This window comes from Primulina eburnea, chromosome 11, assembly GCF_022965805.1.
Source record: "Primulina eburnea isolate SZY01 chromosome 11, ASM2296580v1, whole genome shotgun sequence".
In the NCBI taxonomy this organism is placed as follows: domain Eukaryota; kingdom Viridiplantae; phylum Streptophyta; class Magnoliopsida; order Lamiales; family Gesneriaceae; genus Primulina; species Primulina eburnea.
Genome location: NC_133111.1, coordinates 16,582,068 through 16,600,297, shown reverse-complemented (window position 1 = coordinate 16,600,297; position 18,230 = coordinate 16,582,068). Strand labels below are relative to the sequence as shown.

Below are 18,230 nucleotides of genomic sequence, written 5' to 3'. Positions count from 1 at the left end.
TTAAATCGATTGGATTAACTGATCAAGAAGTTTGAATGTAACTGAACAAATAATCAAACTGACAGTTTCCCATAACTGAAGATTAATGCGCAGAATAACAAAGGCAACTGAACTAGCTGAACTGAAATTACACAGAAAACTGACTGATCAGTTGCTATATCAAGTTGTGAGCTTATCAGCTATTGCTTATCAGCTGATCCTTCAGTTGTACACGTCATCAGTTAACGAAAAGGACATTCAACCAACAACAGTACAAAGCAGACTACAACAAATAGTGGGAACGCAGCAAAGCTACAGTGTACGAATATCAGAAGGATATTGACGTCGCAAACAACATATATATGTTAGAGTAGGTGCACGTCAAGCCAAGTGTTGGCCGAGTGTTCACAATGAAACTCTATGTATAAATAGTCTTTATTTTAATAATATTTGATTTTATCATTTTGGCACTTCTTTATCTGTATACCCATGCTAGTTGCATAGATAAAGTCCTTGAATATACAAATAGTAGAAAGAATATGAGATGCTCATATGATGAGTATCATGAAACTCATATTTGGAATACTGTATATTCTAAACAGTTCCTAGTCGATTCAGCCGCCGCTAAGAAGGATATAGGACGCTCGAGTTCGAGACTAGTATATGCGATGTGAGTACCATGTTTCATTGGTAGGGGAAATTGTGATGTCCGAACATGCAGATAGGTGCTCCTTGTAGAGTGCACTGAACAACCCTCCATAAAAGGACTTTCCAAGTGGTTCTCACTTATCGAGTGGAAAAGTCCTACTTTATGGTTGTACACCATTAGTCCTTATGACCCGGGACAACATTGAGACTCTATGTGCTAGAATTACACTTTGACTTATTTACCGACTCTCATGGGGTCATCAGGTGGCAAGGTTGGGTGTTCTGTCGAAACATATAGGAGTCGATGCATTGAAGTCGGGGATTCACCGCTTACCTTCGGTATGGATATCCTATGTGTTATCATGAGTATGTAGGTTGAAATCTCTGATCAGAGTATGGTGGTAATTATGAAAGGGGTTTCATAGATTACACCATCGATGCTACTACGACATGAAACATAGTATCGATTCATTGACAACTCTCGATAAACCAATGGTTGTCGAATCGATCGGGATATATGAGTTGAAGAGACTGTACTGTACGATAACCATAATTGAATGGTTCTTGCAGGCACTATCATTTGATACCTAGGGAATCATGTAAGCGATGCTGCTAGGCGTTTAACATGATTGGTTGGATAATATCAGACTTGAGTTCTGACGTTCTTATTATCAAGGAGTTGATAAATAAGAGTGGAGCAATTGGGGTATGTTCATATAAGGACATGTTTAGTCCGAATCACATGGAGATGTGAACCCACGGCTAGTTGTATCAATGAACCATTGAGGGCCACACAAGTACTAGCTTTCTAGATCCCGTTGAGAAGTAAAAAAAGGTTAAATGTGTTGAACGGCTTATAAATGAGTTTATAAGCGTAAGGAAAATAGAAGTATGAATTATATGAGAGAAATGTAATTTTTAATTTATGATTGTGTTCCTAAATTAAAAATAAGCCAAGTGAATAATGTATTTGAAAATTGTGATTTTCATAAACATTATTATGGACTAAATTAAAATAATTCAAGTGTTGAATTAATTAAACACTAGTGGGCCTAGTAGAGTCCAAATAATTAAATTAATTCAAGTGTTGAATTAATTAAATAACATTGGGCCTTGTAGAGCCCAATTGAAAATAATTATTTAACTAGTGGGCTTGAGTAAAATCAAGTAAAGTCTAATTAAGCTCAAATATGTTTGAGACAATTAAAAAGTCCATGGGCCCTTTGTAATTGTTACAAGCCCACTAGGTTTTGCATGCTTGGGAGGTGAAGGGGTGTGGATTACTTTTGATTAAAATATTGTATGGCATGCAAGACAACTTTTCACTTTTCCCACAAACTAGACAACACACTTCACTCTCCCAATTCCCCCCTAGGCCGAAATTTTTGTGGCTATTCACTGAAAAATTTTGTTCTTCAAGTTGTTGAAAAACAAAACTCTTCTCAAAAGAAAAATGCCATACATTTTCCAGTGCAAGTGTAAAGTGGATCTTTTAAGTTGGTGGTGGGCTTGATTTTGAAGGAAAGGAGGAAGCTTGTAGATCAACTCATCCATTCAAGAGCTAAGGTGTTTACACCTTAGTTGGAGTCATCATCAACCTCAAGAGGTTGATAGGTAACTATTTCTCAACACCCTATGTATGACAAATGTGTTTTGTATATGTTGCACACTAGTACAAGGTGGCCGAAAATTTTTTCTCCTCAAAATTTCGGTTTTCATGTTTTGTAAACAATTTTGAACTTCTGTTGCGCTTTCGGTCACCATAAAATCGATCCCTTTCAAGTGGTATCAGAGCTAAGGGTACTAGTTTTCGTGTAGCATATACATAATATTATATTGAGGTCAATTTTTAACCGCATGAGATGAAAATTTGCTACAAATATCAAGGTGTTTTGGGGCATATTTCGGGCAGCATGTTGCTGCCCGTTTCGGGCAGCTGGGGCTGGCCGGCAGCTAGGGCAGCCCGAACAGCCTCATTCGAAAATTTTAAAAAAAAAATTTGTCGCCGGAATCCGGCGACGGCGGTGACGACTAGGGTTTTCAAAAGGTATTTTGAAATATCAAAGTGTCATGGGCCTTGAGTTGTTGGGTCATTGGATGGCTAACATATTTTTGAATTTTAAATGAGCCAAAATTTTTTTTGTGAAAAATGAGTTTTTGGGCCCTTAAGTTTAAAATTACAAAAGTTGCAAATTTTTCTCATAAAATAAATAATTAAAGTTGGACTTTAATTATTTATAGTAAATTGTGATTTACAAGAAATTCGGTTATAAATTAATTAATTTGAAAGTAGACAAAGGTGTTTGTATACTTTGTTAATTTAGTTTATAATCGTGGCGGTTAGTGATTGGTTCAAGATATATAATATTGGATCAATTAATTATTTTGATAATTAATTGATGATGTATGATATGTGATATTATGCATGAAAGATGATCAAAATCCCAAGCCCAATTTGATAGGTGTATGGTAGGATATTTTGTGTTGAATGATTGTAATAATTATCAAATTTAAAGTGGGCTTGGTTTATGGCCTGTAACCACCCCCATGAGATGTATCCCTATTTGCCATGGATATTTATTTGTAAATATTAGTATAGTGGATGATCAAGATTGGAAGATGGTGGCCATGATGATTATGAAGATCGAAGACATGTAAATATTGGAAGCTAATGTAATAGTTGCATTTTCATCCCTTGTATTTCCCTAGGATTGGACCTAGGCCCGTGTTTAACTCACACGGGCCATTAGTATTGGGGCGATTGATCATTCTTGTTTGTTTAATGTCTATAATATATGCATGATATGTTATAAATAATGAGTATGTGCGTTATTATTATGACAATAACAAAGTTGCATGAATCCGGAAAATATACTATGAAACATGCCGAGCTTTTAAATAAAATTAATGATGATACCTTTCAAAATTAAAAACCCTCATTTTGAATAAGATTCAAAATTAATATCAAGCCCAAAAAGGGGAATTATAAATTTGTTTATAATTTCCATGTCTTCCATCGACAATGGGTGCATGATGAAAGTTACCTGTACTCGGGGCTCGGCTCATATTATTAGGGGGGGCCCTGGGTGCCTGAAAGCCGTGACATCAATTGACATGGTGATGTGAACGACTTGGAACTCCCATGATTTCGGCTCATATTATCGGGGGAACTCATGGCGACCGTCCATTAAGGTTCAACATTGATGGGTAAGGCTTGACACGTGAAGATGAACGACGTCGTATTATTGGGTCCTAATCAAACGTGAGACAAAAGTTTACGTAAAGGGTTGCATTGTGATGCAATTGGAAACTACCTTTTAGGGATTATGATTGGATGATATTATTCGGGATCATAATTTGCTAATTGGACCTTACGTACCTACTGAGGAAAGGATTTTCCCGTCTTCACAAGAGGGTAGTGAAAATGTCAAAACAGTGGGAGCGAAAATTTATAAAGTAAAAGTCCATACTTTATATCTTACTAAATATTTTAAAATAGTCAATAACATTTATCTGTTTTACTTTTCAGTACAAAATATGACATTGTCTTCAATTTGCAATCCGCTTTCTGGCATTCTCAAAAAACACGTATTAACCGGACCTAATTACCTCACTTGGCTAAGAAACCTAAAAATCGTCTTGAACTCGGAAAAGATTGCATATACACTGACTGAGTCGCCCCCTGCTGAGGCTCCGACTAGCTTCACTCCTGAGGAATTGCAGACCTACAAGGATTGGTGTGACCATGACTTGAAGGCCAGGTGTTATATGCAGGCTTCTATGAATGATGAGCAGCAGAGGCGTTTTGAGGATGCAAAAAATGCTGCTGACATCCATATGCACCTCAAGGAGCTCTTTGGTGAGCAGACTCGGCCTCTTAGGCATGCTACTGTCAAGGAGCTGATCACTATGCGCATGCGAGATGGGGCCTCAGTCCATGAGCATGGCCTGAAGATGATTGGGCTCGTGGACAAGCTCGTTGGCATAGATCTGATCTTGCCTTCGGAGTTGACCACCGACGTGTTGCTCTTATCGCTGCCTAGCTCATTTGATCCTTTTGTGGTGAACTTCAACATGAACAAGATGAAGCCGACCCTTGAGGAGTTGGTGAACATGTTTGTGACCTTTGAGTCCACCATCAAGAAAGAAAAGTCGGTTCTTTTTGTGGGCTCTTAAGGCCCGAGATAATAAAGAGGATATTATTTTAATCCGAGAGTATGTAATTGGAAACTTTTGGAGTGTTGAATTATATTCCAAGATTTTTGCAATTATTTAGGATTGAAATGGAATTATTTAGGATTGAAATTGAATTAAAAGATTAAGCGGGGGCCGATTTGCAAATAATGAAAAGTTGAGGGATTAAAGTGCAATTAGCACTTGAGTGGGACACTTTTCATGCATTGAATATATAAAAATCTCATTTCTCATTCAAAGACTCCAGCAAGAACGAACGAACTCCATAGCTATTCTCTCAAATTTCTTCAAAGCCTAGAAATTTATTGTGCAAGATCCGATTATCAGAATTTTGATCCGAACACGGTTATGTGATTCTCTTGTCAACAGCTACAACTGGACGTAAGTTTTATTGAGTTCTGTTATCATTTGAAAAGATGATGTTGTAGGAATTTGATATAATTCGTATATGATGTTCTTGACATGTTAGACATCGTAGAACCGAAGTTAGATCAGGAAACAGATTGATTCTGGAATTGTTATGATTTTTCAGATTATATTAATTGAAATTGAATATATTTGGATTATAGACTGATTACAAATTGTATCGAATATGGGTTATGATTTGTAGTTAATATCTGGTGATATGGTATTGACGGGAATACTGAGATTGTGCCGTTATGCCGCTGATTTGAGTTAATTCAGATTAATCAGATTCAGAGTTGAATTGAGAATGGAATATTGATATTATGATTCTCGATATATCGTTTCAGATTTACAGAGACAGTCTTGAGTTCAGAACAGATATTGATATTATGCCTGTTTTATATTGTCATTTCCAGATTGGGTATGGACAGAGTTGAATGTGAGAATTTATCTTCGTCACATCGCGAAGAGAAAGGTATAAATAAATGTTGATTCGGGATTGCACAACTCGAGTTAGATTTGACTTGAGTTTCCCTAAATCACATACTTTATTTTATTGCATTGATATTTGCAGATTATCAGATTGATATGTTTAGTCTATTGAATGATAGCAGAACAATAGTTGAGTTTAGGACAGATCAGCCTAGCTAGGCCAGAAACGCCAAGTCTTTGTCAGAACTGCTAAGACCCTAGACTTGTGGTATATCGACGAGCTTAGATGTAGATCGACTTCTATTGTAGACACTCGATATAGCATGCCCAAGTCTAAGTCTTTGTCAGAACTGCTAAGACCCTAGACTTACGGTGTATCGATGAGCTTAGATGTAGATCGACGTCTATTGTAGACACTCGATACAGCATACCAAAGTCTAAATTAGATCGGGATCCCAAGATTAGAAATAAAATAAGATCAGATAACGTGTCATTGATTCATGTAGTCAGATTAGATACATGTTTTGATGTTTGGTTATGCTTTATATGATTGCATGTATACATTGTTTATACTGGGATATTTATATCTCATCGGAGTTATCCGACTGTTGTCTTGTCTGTATGTGTGCATGACAACAGGTGGGACAGGTTCAGGGTCACAGAGATGAATAAAGGTCGAGATTAGAGTGGAGACTACGGACTTGGACTAGAGATAGGGTTGAACACTTGATAGTTAGTTGTTGAACCTGATATGTAAATGATTGTATGTTGTATCAGATTTATACTTTTATACTGATATGTATAGGAGTTTGATTCCATTACCTTCCGCATTTTTAAAAAAAAAAATTAAATTTAAATCCTGTTTAGTTTAATTGATTAAATTAGTCCCAATAATGATTAAGAATATGATTTGCGTCCTGGTCCCCACAACAGGTGGTATCAGAGCTATAGATCCTTTAGACTGAGATAGAAGAGAATGATCGGGGTAGATTGAGTTTTATTTCCTTGCATGTGATTGCTAGCATGAGATCTATTTTAATGTTGATTGACATGGTGTATGCTAGCATGACATTATGCTCTACTGCTTTACAATACATGTTAGCTAATTGTCTGATTTGAATTGGTAATATGTATTATTGAGTATTGATCGAGCAAAACTTGCACAGTGAATAGTCCCAAAATTTGTTTTATAAATGAAAGCTCGATTTAAAATATCGCAAGTGCACGATAGTCAAGTTATAATAAACGTAAGTGAATACGAATATCGATCCACAAGGACTGCGTTACAATATTCTTATTTTCACTTCAATTCTTTAGCAACGATAGATTGGGTTGGTGATTAAACTAAAGTGAATTTAATAACTAAAATGATTAAACTGCAAGAACAAATAATCAAGAAATCAATGATTAAATTGGATGTAAATCAAATGAGAAGCGAATTTGTTGGGAATTATCAGTTCACCTACCGCTCGTGTTCAAATAATTATACTCGACTTTTACTCGTGCATTCGACGGAATTCCCTAGACTAATTAATATACTCTGTCGAGCTATATTAATACTAATCATAAACATGCAGTAATCAAGTATCCTCAATTATTTAACAGTTCACGATTGCATTACGTTCTATGGAATCCGCTAGCTTTCATCCGGGTGAATTATCACTATCGACACGTACCCAATTCCGTATATCTACTAAAATTGTAAATCCGTGGTCTATGCTTTTCGATCCTATTGTCAATTATTCTATCGAAATCATTAACAACATGAAATAATCAAAGGAAGTTAGCTAGACTTCAATTGAAATAAGAAAACACAAAAGCATAAACAAATCACTCATAAAAATGTCGATAAATAATGTTAAACAACGAGTACGGGGTAGGATCCCCTCAAATCCCAACAAATATAGAGTTTAGCCAACAAAATTCATAATAAAAATCAACAATCTATGCAAGAAATAAAAACTGAATAATTAAAATACTAAGGTTGACGATGGATGACGGCTGCGACGCTTGGAATTCTCGAGTTCTTCGAAAGTCTCTCTTGCTACTAGCCTTCCTCCCAAGAAAAAAAATGATGGAAAATATCAGAATAGTCTCCAAAACGGCGCCTCTCTCGTGTATTAGGTTATGGTGTAAGATAGAGTCCACAAAACTTGGAAACAAATCTTCCCGGATTGCGTCGCTCGCTAGGGCGGTCAAGATTGTCCGCTGGGGCGAGTGATTCTCGAATTAAAATTCCTGGCCGTGTCTTTGGTCTCGCTGGGGCGGTCACTTTTGACCGCCCTAGCGAGAGCTTCGCGCAAAATATTCTCGTTCACATCGATGGATTCGCTGGGGCGGTCATTTTTGACCGCCCTAGCGAAGGACTCGCGCAGAAACTCCTCGGCTGGGCCAATATGCTCGCTGGGGCGGTCACTTTTGACCGCCCTAGCGAGACCTCTTCGATGCTATGCACATAAAATCCCACTTTTTGGTCCACTTCCTACAAAACCACCACAAAATACACGAGATCAGCCAAATGCTAAATAAATGCTAAATGAATGCTAAATTAAACTAAACAAACTAATATGATGCATGAATGCGACTCAAAACCAACACTAAAAACACGTAAAAACGAGTCCTATCAACCCCCTCATACTAACCTTTTGCTCGCCCTCGAGTAAAATAGGTTAAAGCACGAGATACTAAACAAACTCAACAAAAACAAACAAACTCAAACAAGAAAAACCAACACAAGTAAATGTCAATGGTGAGTCGACAACGGTTATGTTCATGCCTCAGTTTACTTTCCCACTACCAATCATAGTCAAGTCAAATCGCAAACGAATACTCATTTCTCATCTACACATAAATATCAACACTAGTTTGAACGTGTGTGTGTCGTGATGGGTCTAGTCATTCGTACGTCAAATAGATCAATTATCAAATCATGCGAGTCACTTAATTAGCACTTCAATACAAGTCTCACTAGCATGCATTCCCGTATCCATTTATCACTAGCCATAAAGTGAACTTTATTCAACTTTTAAGAGCAGATAGGGGTGTCGAAAGGAAGGGAAATAAGCTCAAGTGGCTAAAAAGTTGGGAGTACACCGATCATTTTCATTGTGCAATCGTCAAGACTTTTGCGTCTGACTTTCCTCGTCTCCTTACATCTCCAACTTTTAGCCTAGGAATAGAATTTCATTCCTTTTATTTAGGCTCCCCCTCACCTTACATCTCCTTATTTTCTTTTCTTCTTTTTTTTTTGAATGCACAATTTTCACACATGTACTCCCTAGGCTAAGAATGATATCACTTTGGATTATAGCCGGTTGGGAGTTTGATCTTTTAATTAGTGCATTGGAGAGGAGGTACAAGTAAAGTTCAAGGCATATCAACTTTTCTCAATCAAGGTCACTATTAGCGACTTATTTTCACGGGTTTGCATGCTAAATCAACTCATAAATGGTGCCTTTCAAGTTAACGAAACAAAATTTTCAAATTTCACCATTATTCCTACAAAATCCTAGTCCCCACGCAAATGTGCTCAAAAGTTCAAATTTTGTACCAAACTTTATGCTTCAACAATTAAGAGTACCGTTCACGAAGTGACCCAATCAACACTTTTGTAAACTATCAATTCAAATCATCATTGGCTCATAAACGATGTCTTCTCACCATAAACGACACCCAACAAAAGAAACCAACATAAACGACACCAAACAACAGAGATGCAACGAAACTAAACCACTTAACTAAACAATCAAAACAATAACCAATTGACTAAACAACCAAAACAATCTACCCACCCCCTCATACTAGAGTTGTGCCATGCCCTCATAGCACAAAACGAAACAAAGACTAAAAACATAAAAACGAATGAATGCAAATGCAATGACAAAACAAACAAAATAAAAATAAAAAGAAAGGGGAAACAGTGAACTCCCCTGATCAGAACTCCTCATCCTGGTCATGCTCAGGTGGTGGGACTCCCTCGTCAGCTGGTGGCGGCATAGGATAATGGTACTGGAACTGGAAGGGTGGCGGGTATGCGGGTGGTGGTGGCAGGCCGGATGTGTCGATGCCCAAATGCGTTGAGATCCCCTGTACCAAGTACTCGACGTTCTGAATATGAGCTTGATGTACGGTCTGATACTCAGTCTGGTAAGTGGCCCAAGCGCCCAATTCGTTGATGCGATCACGCATGGCACGGCGGCGTGGCTGCGGAGGAGGCAGTGCATGTCCTAAAGCCGGAGGTGGTTGAGCTGCGCCCCCATACTCGAAAAATACATCCTCGGGCAGCTCTGCCTGCCTCTTCTCCCTCTTGGATCGATAAAGAGCGTCATCAATAGCTCTCATCGGTGGTAGCCACTCATCATCATCGGCAAATATCACCCCCGCTCGGGCACATAACTCAGTCACGATCGTCGGAAAATAAAACGCCAAATTGCTGCTGTGTATGCACATGTTGAGCTGTCCAAAGATGAGTCTGCCCACATCAATCGCCATCCCAGTCTGGATGGCATACAGAACAACCGCCCGCTCACGCTGGACATCGCTCGTATGCCCGACCGGCATCAATCTCTTAGATAGAAACGCATACCACATTGCCGCGTCCACTCTCAAAAATTTTTCAAGAAAAACCGTATACGTCCCCGGCTGTTTCCACGTGGTGCCCGGATAGCAGAGCGTGCGAATAATTAAATCATAGTCCGGGTTGAGCACCCACGCCTGAAACTCAGAGTCATCGACCGACGGTAAACCCAGCAAGTCATTGATAGTTCTCGCATCATACGGGACTAGACGCCCCCGCACAGATGCCTTAGGCTCACTCCGCTCCGGAGCATTTGCATAGAATTCACGCACAACCGGAATCACCGCGGCATTCGGTTGTGCTAAGAAATTACTCCACCCTCGTCCCTCTACTAAGACTTCCGGAAAATCACTAATAACAGATGTAGTAAACCCTCGCTCAGGGATTGGTTTTCTATGTAGTTTAGCATGCTCAAACCGCTCCGAGCTTTCTCATTAACAAAATTAGACGGAGTCGAACGAGAACTAGAGGCACCGTGAGTTACCTTAGACCGTTTAGGTGCCATGTCGAGATGGGAGTGCAAAGAGTCTGAAGTCGCCGGAAAATTTTCGAAGTTCGTCGGAAAAGCTCGCCGGAATCCTTGGAAGATGACCGGAGTAGAAGAAATTGTAGTGTAAACGCGTCCCGGTGGAGTGTAGCATCCAAGATCGAGTCTTTTCCTGAAATTATCACAAAATAAGAAGAATTGAGCTTAAAAGAAGGAGGAGGCGCCGATTATTGGAGAGGAAAGGGGTAGGGTTCGAAGTGGGGAAGAAAGGGGAGAAAATTTTTTTTTTATAGTCTGCGCGACTCGCTAGGGCGGTCAAAAGTGTCCGCCCTAGCGAGTGGTTTGCGGTGACCAATTATTTTTTATACGCGTGCTCGCTGGGGCGGTCAGTTTTGACCGCCCTAGCGAGGGGTTCTCGCCAAGACAAATTTAAAAAATATGAGTGCTCGCGTGGGCGGTCAAAAGTGACCGCCCTAGCGAGGTATATTCGGTGAAAAATTTTTTAAAAAAAACGACGCCTCGCTGGGGCGGTCAAAAATAACCGCCCTAGCGAGGTATATTCGGTGAAAAATTTTTTTTTAAAAAACGACGGCTCGCTGGGGCGGTCGGTTTTGACCGCCCTAGCGAGATACTCTCGAAAAAAATAAATAAAAACAATGAATGCCATGCCATGCAACTACCTAAATACAAATGATGCGAATGCTTAAAAAAATCTAATTAAAATCAAAATAAGGAGTAGAGGTAGTTCTCAATTTATAGTCTAGAGCTCGACTTTTCACCCATGTCCTCAACGACTGTCATGGAGCCGAGTGACTCCAATTTGTGGCTCAATTGTGCCACCAATATAGTGCTTTAATCTTTGGGCGTTCACAGTAAACGTCCCTTCCTTGCCATCATGCAACACCACTGCACCTGATGGGAACACCTCGGCTATGATGAATGGTCCTGACCATCTGGACTTCAGCTTGCCCGGAAAAAGTCGTAAGCGAGAGTTGTATAACAACACTGCTTCACCCACTTTGAATTCTCTTCTTACAATGTGTTTATCATGGGCTCTTTTGGTGCGTTCCTTGTAAGATAGGGCAAGATCATAAGCTGTACCTCGGAACTCATCCAACTGACTCAACTGCAGCAATCGTTTCTCACCTGCAAGAGCGAAATCAAAGTTTAGTGCCTTGGTCGCCCAATATGCTCTATGCTCTAATTCTACGGGTAGATGACATGCTTTACCAAAAAGTAACCTATATGGTGTAGTGCCTATAGGTGTTTTGAACGCTGTACGATAAGCCCACAAAGCATCATCTAACCGAATGGACCAGTCCTTTCGATTCACATTAACCGTCTTTTCTAAAATCCTCTTAATCTCTCGATTGGACACTTCAACTTGTCCACTAGTTTGGGGATGGTATGGAGTGGAAACTTTGTGGGTGACACCATATTTGCCCAACAGTTTATCAAAAATTTTATTGCAAAAATGGGTGCCACCATCACTTATGATTGCACGCGGTGTACCAAATTGATTAAAAATGTGTTTCTTTAAAAATTTTAACACCACTTGTGCATCATTCGTGGCACAAGTCTCTGCCTCCACCCATTTCGACACATACTCCACTGCCACCAAAATAAATTTCTTTCCAAAAGAAGCAGGAAAAGGACCCATAAAATCAATCCCCCACACATCAAATATTTCACACTCAATAATATTATTCAAAGGAATCTCATGACGGTTGGAAATATTACCTGTGCGTTGGCATCTATCACAATTGAGAACATACAAACGAGCATCCTTAAAAAGAGTTGGCCAATAGAAGCCACATTCAAGTACCTTAGATGCCGTCCGTATGGGTCCAAAGTGACCACCTACCTCACGGTCATGGCAGTGGTTCAGAATTTGACTGGTTTCCTCCTCCGCTACACATCTCCTTATCATGGCATATGCACAGATTTTAAACAAAAACGGTTCCTCCAAAAAATAATATTTCACGTCAGAAAAGAATTTCTTTCTTTGGTGAAATGATAAATTTGGGGGGGGGTGTGCCGGTGACAAGAAAATTGGCAAAATTGGCATACCAAGGGCACGCATTCACTTCAAACAATTGCTCATCAGGGAACCAGTCATCTATATCAGCATCAACGCCATTAATTCTAACACCCTCAAGCCTAGACAGATGATCAGCAACCACATTTTCTACACCCTTTTTATCTCGAATCTCGAGATCAAATTCTTGCAATAGTAAAATCCACCTAATTAACCTAGGTTTTGCATCTTTCTTAGCAAGCAAGTATTTTAGGGCAGAATGATCTGTATACACAATCACTTTAGACAGAACAAGATATGAATGAAATTTCTCGAAAGCAAATACTATAGCAAGTAATTCCTTTTCAGTAGTAGCGTAATTCAATTGAGCATCATTTAAAGTCTTACTTGCGTAGTAGATGGTATGAAATACCTTGTTCTTCCTTTGACCCAGCACCGCACCAACAGCTGTATCACTAGCATCGCACATCACCTCAAACGGTAGCTCCCAATCAGGGGCAGTCAGAACAGGTGCTGTCACCAAACTCTCCTTGAGTATCTCGAATGCCTGCAGACAAGTAGAATCAAAATTAAACTCAACATCTTTCATCAATAGAGAGGACAAGGGCTTAGCGATTTTAGAAAAATCTTTAATGAAACGCCTATAAAACCAGCATGCCCCAAGAAACTGCGGACTCCCTTGATTGATGACGGAGGTGGTAGATTTTTGATTACTTCCACCTTGGCTTTGTCGACCTCCATTCCATTTTCTGACACCTTGTGCCCTAACACAATCCCCTCTTGCACCATGAAATGACACTTCTCCCAATTTAACACCAAATTGCTCTCTTCACATCTAATAAGCACCAAGTTCAAATTTTCTAGACATTCATTAAACGAAGAGCCAAAAATGGAGAAGTCATCCATAAAAACTTCAAGAAAATTCTCAATCATGTCATGAAAAATAGTGGTCATGCATCTTTGAAATATAGCAGGTGCATTGCATAGACCAAAGGGCATACGTCTAAACGCAAAAGTACCATAAGGGCAAGTGAAAGTAGTTTTCTCTTGGTCCTCAGGTGCAATTGTGATTTGATTGTATCCCGAATACCCATCCAAAAAACAGTAAAATTCATGACCGGCTAATCGTTCAATCATTTGATCAATAAATGGCAGGGGGAAGTGATCTTTACGGGTTGCATCATTTAATTTCCTATAATCCATGCACACACGCCAACCCGTAACAGTTCTAGTGGGAATCAACTCATTTTTTTCATTGGTAATAACAGTAATCCCACCCTTTTTAGGCACACATTGCACAGGACTTACCCACGCACTATCAGAGATAGGATAGATAATACCTGCATCCAGAAGTTTGATCGTTTCAGCTTTTACGACCTCCTGCATCTTTGGATTGAGTCTCCTTTGAGGTTGTGCTAGGGGTGGGTATTTATCCTCCATCAGAATTTTGTGCATGCAGATCGAAGGACTTATCCCCTTGATGTCCGCAACTTTCCAAGCGAATGCTCCTCTATGCTCCTTAAGGACTTCTAAGAGCTTACTCTCCATATCATCTGTCAAAGAAGAAGAAATAATAACAGGCAGTTTATTATTTTCTCCTAGATATACGTACTTGAGATGTGGAGGTAGTGGTTTGAGCTCCAAAGTAGGTGGCTCCTCTAGGCTCGACTTTTGAGGCATTAAATCTTTTATGTCTCCCAATTCCTCTAGTCGAAGCCTCACTTGCTTTCTCCAAGGTGGAATGGCATTCAAGTGAGCTACCATCTCCATCTTTTCCTCGTCTAACTCGTCCTCCTGCTTTTCCGTAGTGAGAGTGGCCTCCAATGGCTCTTGCAATCCATCCTGCACAAAATCACAAACGAGAGAATCTAAGACATCAACACGAAAACAACTATCATTGTGCATTGTGTGCTTGAGAGTATTAAAGACATCAAAAATAATTTCTTCTTCTCCAACTCTCAGTCTCAATTTTCCCTCGTCAACATCAATCAGTGCTTTCCCTGTAGCCAGAAATGGTCTCCCTAGGATTAAAGGCATCTCTAAATCTTCCTCCATGTCAAGTACTACAAAATCTGCAGGAAAAATAAACTTATCCACTTTCACTAAGACATCTTCGATAATCCCACGTGGATACTTGACAGATCTGTCAGCCAGCTGCAATGACATCCTAGTTGGCTTGGGTTCACCCAATCCCAGTCTCCTAAACACAGAATAGGGCATCAAATTAATACTCGCACCAAGATCACATAGAGCTTTATGAAAATTAATATCACCAATAATGCAAGGTATAGAGAAACTCCCTGGATCTTTTTGCTTTGGAGGCATCTTGTTTTGAACTAAAGCGGAGCAATTTTCAGTCAAGTTCACAGTCATATGATCTTCTAGCTTCCGCTTATTCGCCAAGATATCTTTCAAGAATTTTGCATAACTTGGCATATTCAATAAGGCATCAGCAAAAGGAATGTTAATATGCAGTTTTTTGAATACCTCAAGAAATTTACCAAATTGTGCATCTAACTTAGCTTTCTTCATTGCTGCGGGGAAAGGTGGAGGGATAACAATTTTATTCGGTGCAGTAGGTGTAAATGTAGAGTTAGAAGACTTACCTCCTTGATGTTCCACCTCATCCTCACCATGCTTGGTCCTTTCCTCATTAGACTCGAGTGCTCTTCCACTACGCAATTCCACAGCTTTCACTTGCTCTCTCGGGTTAGTCTCCGTGTTGCTTGGCAAAGTTCCTTGCTCCCTATTAGCAATTAACTTAGCCAACTGCCCAATTTGATTCTCTAACCCCTTTATGGATGCATCCTGATTCTGAAATCTCGTCTCGGTTGCTGAAATAAATTTAGTCATCATTTGCTCTAAATTTGACTTCTCCTCCCTAGGCGGTTCTGGCTTGAATCCTTGGTGCATCCCATGTGGTGGACCTCTTTGTTGGCGGTTTTGGTTGTTTTGACCTCCCCACGAAAAGTTTGGGTGATTCCTCCATCCCGGATTATAAGAGTTTGAATAAGGGTCATTTCTAGGACGGTTCTGGAATCCCACGTGTTTTGCTCCCTCAGGCACATAGAATGGATTGCCATCTTGGCAATCCTGCACGTCATGCTCACCTCCACACTTATCACAGAAAATCTCTTGCAGACGCATAGCCGATCCACTCGCACTCATCCCATCAATCTTTCTGTTCAAAGCCTCTAACTGTGCTGACACCGCAGACAAATCAGTAACTTGATTAACTCCAGCACCTCGTTTCTGCCTATCAGAATGAGGATGATAGCTACTAGCAGCCATCTCCTCCAATAATTCATATCCTTCCTCAGCCGTTTTTCTCAGCAAGTTACCACAGGCAGCAGCATCTATCATGGTACGGTTAGGAGTAAGCAGACCGTAGTAAAAAGTTTGAACAACTAACCCAAGAGGTAGCTCATGGTGTGGACATCTCCTCAATAAATCCTTGTATCGCTCCCACGCCTCGTAAAGTGACTCAAGCTCATATTGAGCAAAAGTAGTAATGTCGGCTCTCAGCTTCATAGTCTTCGACGGAGGAAAGTACTTGATCAGGAATGCCTTCGCCATATCCTCCCATGTAGTGATAGACCCTACAGGCAAACAGTTTAACCACGCCTTAGCTTTATCTCTTAGTGAAAATGGAAATAAACGCAAACGAACAGCATCATCAGACACAGCATTAAACTTAAATGTATCGCAAATTTCAAGAAAATCAGCTATATGAGAATTAGGGTCGTCAAGTGCACTTCCCCCAAATTGAACAGTGTTTTGAATCATCTGAATGATAGCTGGCTTGATCTCAAACTGGTTAGCTCGGATGACTGGTCTCACGATGCTTGGACGTGCTCCATCAAGAGACGGTTGTGCATAATCCATCATCGGTATACGGCGTGGCATCTCAATCCGTCTCTCATTTTGGCGGTCCGCCTCCTGCTCTTGTTCGTGCCTCTCCATTTGTTCCTTGAGTCTTTGCTGTTGTCTTCGGCGTCTAGCAGTGCGTTCGATCTCAGGGTCAAAAGGCTCAAGCTTAACTTCGAGTGATCTTCGCATGCACCACAAGAAAAATCTGCAACAGAATAGGAGTATCAACTAACAATAAAATAAATAATACTAAAGAATTTAAATGAAAAATAGAAAAATTGTGAATCAACAGTCCCCGGCTACGGCGCCAAAAACTTGATCGAGCAAAACTTGCACAGTGAATAGTCCCAAAATTTGTTTTATAAATGAAAGCTCGATTTAAAATATCGCAAGTGCACGATAGTCAAGTTATAATAAACGTAAGTGAATACGAGTATCGATCCACAAGGACTGCGTTACAATATTCTTATTTTCACTTCAATTCTTTAGCAACGATAGATTGAGTTGGTGATTAAACTAAAGTGAATTTAATAACTAAAATGATTAAACTGCAAGAACAAATAATCAAGAAATCAATGATTAAATTGGATGTAAATCAAATGAGAAGCGAATTTGTTGGGAATTATCAGTTCACCTACCGCTCGTGTTCAAATAATTATACTCGACTTTTACTCGTGCATTCGACGGAATTCCCTAGACTAATTATATACTCTGTGGAGCTATATTAATACTAATCATAAACATGCAGTAATCAAGTATCCTCAATTATTTAACAGTTCACGATTGCATTACGTTCTATGGAATCCGCTAGCTTTCATCCGGGTGAATTATCACTATCGACACGTACCCAATTCCGTATATCTACTAAAATTGTAAATCCGTGGTCTATGCTTTTCGATCCTATTGTCAATTATTCTATCGAAATCATTAACAACATGAAATAATCAAAGGAAGTTAGCTAGACTTCAATTGAAATAAGAAAACACAAAAGCATAAACAAATCACTCATAAAAATGTCGATAAATAATGTTAAACAACGAGTACGGGGTAGGATCCCCTCAAATCCCAACAAATATAGAGTTTAGCCAACAAAATTCATAATAAAAATCAACAATCTATGCAAGAAATAAAAACTGAATAATTAAAATACTAAGGTTGACGATGGATGACGGCTGCGACGCTTGGAATTCTCGAGTTCTTCGAAAGTCTCTCTTGCTACTAGCCTTCCTCCCAAGAAAAAAAATGATGGAAAATATCAGAATAGTCTCCAAAACGGCGCCTCTCTCGTGTATTAGGTTATGGTGTAAGATAGAGTCCACAAAACTTGGAAACAAATCTTCCCGGATTGCGTCGCTCGCTAGGGCGGTCAAGATTGTCCGCTGGGGCGAGTGATTCTCGAATTAAAATTCCTGGCCGTGTCTTTGGTCTCGCTGGGGCGGTCACTTTTGACCGCCCTAGCGAGAGCTTCGCGCAAAATATTCTCGTTCACATCGATGGATTCGCTGGGGCGGTCATTTTTGACCGCCCTAGCGAAGGACTCGCGCAGAAACTCCTCGGCTGGGCCAATATGCTCGCTGGGGCGGTCACTTTTGACCGCCCTA

The 18,230-nt window shown here is 39.8% G+C and overlaps 1 protein-coding gene and 1 non-coding gene across 2 annotated transcripts; one reads left to right on the top strand and one right to left on the bottom strand.

The window, feature by feature from the left end:
- Positions 1-15,022: 15,022 nt before the first annotated feature.
- LOC140805203 (uncharacterized) lies at positions 15,023-16,878 on the bottom strand. Its single transcript, XM_073161431.1, has 2 exons — positions 15,366-16,878; positions 15,023-15,187 (listed from the first exon to the last, which is right to left on the bottom strand). Exons 1-2 carry the CDS (start codon positions 16,816-16,818, stop codon positions 15,171-15,173), a joined length of 1,470 nt encoding a protein of 489 aa, XP_073017532.1. The 5' UTR covers positions 16,819-16,878; the 3' UTR covers positions 15,023-15,170.
- Positions 16,181-16,287, top strand: LOC140806450 (small nucleolar RNA R71). Its single transcript, XR_012112524.1, has one exon. It is a non-coding gene; the product is annotated as a small nucleolar RNA R71 (small nucleolar RNA).
- Positions 16,879-18,230: the final 1,352 nt, after the last annotated feature.

Bases quoted from the DNA above. Each gene is read 5' to 3' on its own strand.
- LOC140805203 (XM_073161431.1), bottom strand. From the start codon at position 16,818: ATGCGAAGATCACTCGAAGTTAAGCTTGAGCCTTTTGACCCTGAGATC.